This window comes from Morone saxatilis, unplaced genomic scaffold (assembly GCF_004916995.1).
Source record: "Morone saxatilis isolate NCDOM2014 unplaced genomic scaffold, NCSU_SB_2.0 Contig2, whole genome shotgun sequence".
NCBI lineage: Eukaryota > Metazoa > Chordata > Actinopteri > Moronidae > Morone > Morone saxatilis.
Window position 1 is genome coordinate 20,221,189 of NW_023339762.1, and position 5,526 is coordinate 20,226,714.

General features: G+C 39.0%; 1 protein-coding gene across 1 annotated transcript in view; it reads right to left on the bottom strand.

Annotated features, from left to right (window-relative positions):
- Positions 1-5,526, bottom strand: part of rhcgb (Rh family, C glycoprotein b) — a gene marked incomplete in the record, with an annotated part of 9,474 nt that overhangs the window by 2,950 nt on the left and 998 nt on the right. Inside the window, 6 exon segments of the mRNA XM_035664278.1 lie at positions 119-255; positions 738-875; positions 1,169-1,335; positions 1,441-1,588; positions 2,259-2,409; positions 3,329-3,521. Of these exon segments, the coding sequence (XP_035520171.1) occupies positions 119-255; positions 738-875; positions 1,169-1,335; positions 1,441-1,588; positions 2,259-2,409; positions 3,329-3,521 (934 nt within the window).

Genomic DNA, 5,526 nt, shown 5'->3' on the forward strand with positions numbered 1-5,526 from the left:
GACCACAATATTACTGCTTTCGTTTTCTGATCCTTTACTGGTTGATAATCTTCTATTCATTTAGTTAAAAAAGTTAAAGCTATGCTATGACTTCTGGCTGCTGGCGAGGACCACTCACCCTTCATGGCCATAAACTGACTCTGTTGCAGCTGCGGCAGTAATCGCTCCCACAATGCCGCCTATGACTCCCGGCATGGCATGTAGGTTATGGATTCCACATGTGTCCTGGATCTTCAGGTATTTCTCCATGAATGGCTGCGAGAGACGGAACAGTTGAAATGTTTTATGGCATTTTCTTGCAATGAAACTGTCACAATTACAAAACAAATTTTTTTATAATTCATTTAAAATCAAAGCTAACTTGTTCATTGTTTGGAGGGTAAATGTAAGATGTTTGTGTCCATTTGTCTGCATGGTCTGCATCTTCCCAACTACAATCGAGGAAGTGAGTTTGGCTCACATACGGCTTACCATTTTGCATGTATTGAAACTACAACACATTTGCATAAAAACTTCTATGATTGGACAAAATTGCAAGATTGCAAAGAATTTATTATTTGAATTTGCATTAATTGTTGTGATCGCACCTTCCTGGAGGGACTGGTAAGTACATTTTTATGAAGGTGTTTTGTATTTTCATTTAAAGGGCTTTTTTGTAGCCAATTGCCTGGATTGACTAATAAACACTTTCAAAAACTAAACAGAAGTTTATCTCATAATATCTAGAAATACCATACCGTAAGGTAGATGTATCCCAGTGTGGAGACGATACCACAGCAGAATCCTACAATTAGAGACCCATAGGGCATCAACATGAACTCCGCTGCAGTTCCCACTGCAACACCTCCAGCAAGAGTGGAGTTCTGGATGTGAACCTGAGAAATGTGCGGAGAAAATTAATCATCATGAAAAAAAATGTGTATCAGTTTGATCTCTCTTTATTGAGTGATGTGTTCACTGTATCAGGTAAACCAGAGTATGCAACCCATTAAGCCATTTGAGTTTGTTTAGGAGGGGCACAAGTCATGCATGTTAGGTCTGAAAATTCAGCAAAGTGATCCATTTAAGCTGACAAATAAACACTTCCCTATTATCATCATTATTTCCATTGTACATAATAGCTTAACTTCATAATGACATTAAAAAAAAAAAAAGTTCTGGTCGTTACCATGTCTAGTTTTCCATGCTTTTGGAAGAGGCTTGACATGGCCACAGTAGTGAGCACAGTTGAGGCCAAAGCGAGGTAGGTGTTGATAACTGCTCTGTGCTGCCCGTCTCCATGGTCTGTGATGGCTGAGTTGAAACTGGGCCAGAACATCCACAGGAAGAGGGTGCCTAAGCAGAAAGCAGGGTATACCTTAAAAATCTAGAGTACCTCCAGATTATAATGGAGAGTACTGTGAGAGGAAAAACAGCCTTATGTAATCAAATCATGCCCACCGATCATAGCAAAGACATCCGAGTGGTAGACAGAGCCCTGCAGACGACTGCTCTGGTCCAGGTTTGGCCGATAGAGCATCCACGAGATGGAAAGGCCATAATAACCTCCAAATGTGTGGATGACCATGGAGCCACCAGCATCTCTGGCCTTCAGGTATAAGAAAATATTAGCATTAGTAGAAGGAGCAGTACACACATTAGTTACTGCCAAAAGGATATTATGAGGGGTTTTCTAGGTGGCTGATAAACAGGGATTTCCCCCTTTTGGAAGTGTCAGTATTTTATGATTTCATACTTCTAGGGACTTTTGTGTTTCGCAAGTTTTGTGGCCACCGTAGTTTCTCCTACACGCTTCCCATCCCGTTCTCATTCCCAGGTCAGCAAATAGAGGCAAGCAGTGCACTTCACCACTAGATGTCACTAAATCTAATCTAAGTCCTTTAAATGATTTTAGATTATGTTTAGCGTAATCAACTGTTATTTTGTGTATTCTCTATACCATAAGAAGAATATTCTGAGTTGTTGAAGTGCTGCGGTTAGTCAGTGTCACACTATGGGATTACAAGGGTACTACTAAATTGTTACTTAGCAGCTGCAAGGTGGCATAGATTATAAAAAATAAACAATGTACCCATCTGTTTGTCACAGGATCTGGGCATAAACTCAGGAACCACAAATTAACTACAGTTAGTGTGTTTGATAAGGTGTAATAACATCATCATCCAAACCTCAAGATGTTCTTTCCCATTTTATTGTTGCAGCTGAATATATATTTAAAAGTGTTATCAAAAGAAACTGAAGTTATTCATTCGACTTACATGTATAAGATTTAGGATAATATATTCCTCCACGGCAAACAATGTGATCCCAAACAGAGTCAGAACCAACAGCTGGACTGGACTGACTTTACCGAGCACCGCCCCATAGGCAATTAAACAGCCCGCCACACAGAAGTCAGCATTGATGAGGCTGAGGAAGGAAAACAAAGTGAAATGTAGGGGACACACAAGGTAGTGGGACATCATTTGACTCCTACTGGCCAAATATGTATGATTATATATATTTACTGTATTTTTTGTGGCTAAGGATGAACCTGTTCAAGAACTGAGAACCAACTAAGGCTACATTCACAACGGCACAAATCACATGGGATATAATCTTCTCAGTTCTGATTTGGGCCCTTTTTCATATGTGGTCCAAATCAGATACAGGTCTGATTTTTTGCAGTGTGACTTCAGTGTGAACAGACTTATCAGAATTCATGAGTCATTCGTCATACAGGTCACTTCAGGACCGTGACCTGTTCACACTGAAATCCAATATGGGCCATATTTTAAAAATATTAACAGCCAAAAAAAAAAAAAAATCTGATTTGAGCAATAACCAGAATTGATAGCTAAGGCTTGCAGTGTGGCCATAGTCTGAGTACACCTATTCCAGAACAACTGTTATCTTAAAGCAATGATAAATGTATCTAGTTAGTTTTGTTTTGCTTTGCTTTATCACCTACACATATCATACCTGTTGACACAGTGACTTGGAAGTACGTCAGCAGTATCATTTCTCATCGTTTTCTGTTTACCAACTACCCAGTGTCCACAAACACTGAATCTATGTGCCTAGAAATGTCTTTGTGGGATTGTGACAGTCAGACTGGTTCCTCCACCTGACTCTGTATCCCCATTTCTAAGAAAACCATGCAGGTACAGAAACATATTCCCATCATACATATTTCCTAGTAATTAAACAAAAGAACCAGAGCTGAATAACATAATTTGCTTCAGTTGGTCACAGTTTATATAGATTACAATTGAGCCAGGAGTTTCTATCCTGAATAGGATATGAAGAAGGGTCCTTTTAAGTAATACAAATAAAACAGAAGAATTACTTTTCAATTCCAATTTTGATCTTTCCATCAGTGTAGTCTAGGGAGTGGAACCAGCCTTGCATTAGCAGTGCCCATTGAAGTCCGAAGGCTGCAATGAGGAAGTTGAAACCCACGGCACCGAAGCTGTACCGCTTAAGAAATGTCATCAGGAAGCCAAATCCAACAAAGATCATCACATGGACATCCTGGAAACCTACAGGGCAAATACAGAGGAAGGGAGAGATGAGGAGGATAATTACTGTGTTTCCCTACTGCACTGAAAGATCAAGATTCAATCTGTTGCCCTATTTATGTTGAGTTGGCATGTTCTCCACTCATGGGATGTCTTTCTTCCCACGGACATGCAGGTTTGACAACTCGAGTAAAGACCCTCTTTGGGGTAGTGCTGGAAACCTGTCTATTACTGGGTTGACACACTGCCCATGGTTTGCTGGGAGAGACCTCTTGTAAGAATGAATACTTATTATATTGATCAAGGAAAAAAACAATAAATGCGAGAAATAAGAGAGAAAAAAGAAGGCAAGATGAAAAGTTTTTCAAATGCAGTTAGCTTACGGTATGGAGGTCCATATCCAATCAAATCGATCAAAATACATTCTTGGCTTATCACAGCTTTATCTCTCTGCTTGCTGGAATATTTTTTTCCAATATGAAAGAAAAGAGAAGAAAAAAACCCATAAAACATATATAATTAAATCATAATTATATCCAATGTTGTCGGCATGACATTACAGTGTGAATTAAATTTAAATAAGCACTGAATTAATGAATATGCCAGACAGTTTGCTTTGACAACACGTCTAAGGAAGCACATGAGGATATAAGAATGGGAAATCACATGAAGATGACTCATGGAAATGACGCGTTTACTGTTTGCTGATTAGATGTTGACATATTATGATGATACAGAGTTATATTAATGTACTTATACAGGTACCATTCTCTAGCTTCCAGGAACTAAACTTATCTTTGAAATTACATTTAGTTTTAACATTTTTAGTTTTTTGTTACAGCATTCATGAAAATAAATGTACATATACATTTATACAACTATACAGACATAGCTGGATGCATAATAATATGCACATAAAATACTAGGAGTAAAAAAGAACTGTTGCTGTTTCCAAAGTCAAGAATGAACCCCCAAGCTCCAATATAATAACAATAACCATAATAAAGACACACAGACAACAGAGTGGTAACAAAGAGCTTGATCTGTTGTTGAAAGTGTTTGACCAATTCTAGAACAGGTGACTCTCTAAATATCTGCTATAACAGGCAAACAGCAGTATGTGGATACCAGCATAAACCAGCCAGTATCATTTAACGCTGTGACCGCCCGACACACCTCAGGGCACAATAGGTTCCCACTGCACTGTGAAACATTATAGTTTGCAGGATTAGTGAAACACATCCCAAATCATATCACATCAGTCAGACTGTACTTTTTGCAGTACAGTTCAGACATTTCCGACTGTAAACACCGACTGTGGGTGTTGTGTCTAAGGAGTCAGATCGGTCCCATGACTTTAGGATGAGGTCTTATTGGTCTCCTGATAACAAACTGTGTCAGGATATACATTTATCATCTGACATCCAACACCATATCTGAGATGGCTTCATGATAACCTGACACCGACACCATGGGTTGTTGGGGAAGTGTGCAGTACAACCACACCCATACTGTGCACTCACACCATACCCCAAATTACAGACAGACCTACTGAGGTACAAAGGGGTAAATGTTGATATGTCAGCTTCATTCAAACTGGAAAGAAAAGCCTGAGGGGAGTCAAAACCCAGGGGAAATGTGCACCTGTGGGCGTCAGATCCTTGTCAGCAATGTAGAAATAATGTGATCAACACAGTCTGAGAACTATCATAAACATGGTAACTCAAGTAGAAACACATTTTACTACTATGAAAACATACAATTTACAGCCAAGTATTAATAGAACTATAAAACAAAACGACAAATGTGAAGAAATGTGGATGAATAAAGATATAGATGTTTAATTTAAAGAATAAAGTCAGTGTATAAATATTTAAGGGTTGCTAGTAGGGGTGAACATTTATCGTTTTCTGATCGAAATTGCGATTTCAGACAACGCGAGCATGTGTTCGCCAAAGCTGCGGTTTTTGCAGCGCTCCTGACTGACCCAGGATCTGTTGTGTCAACTATTTTACACATACATGCC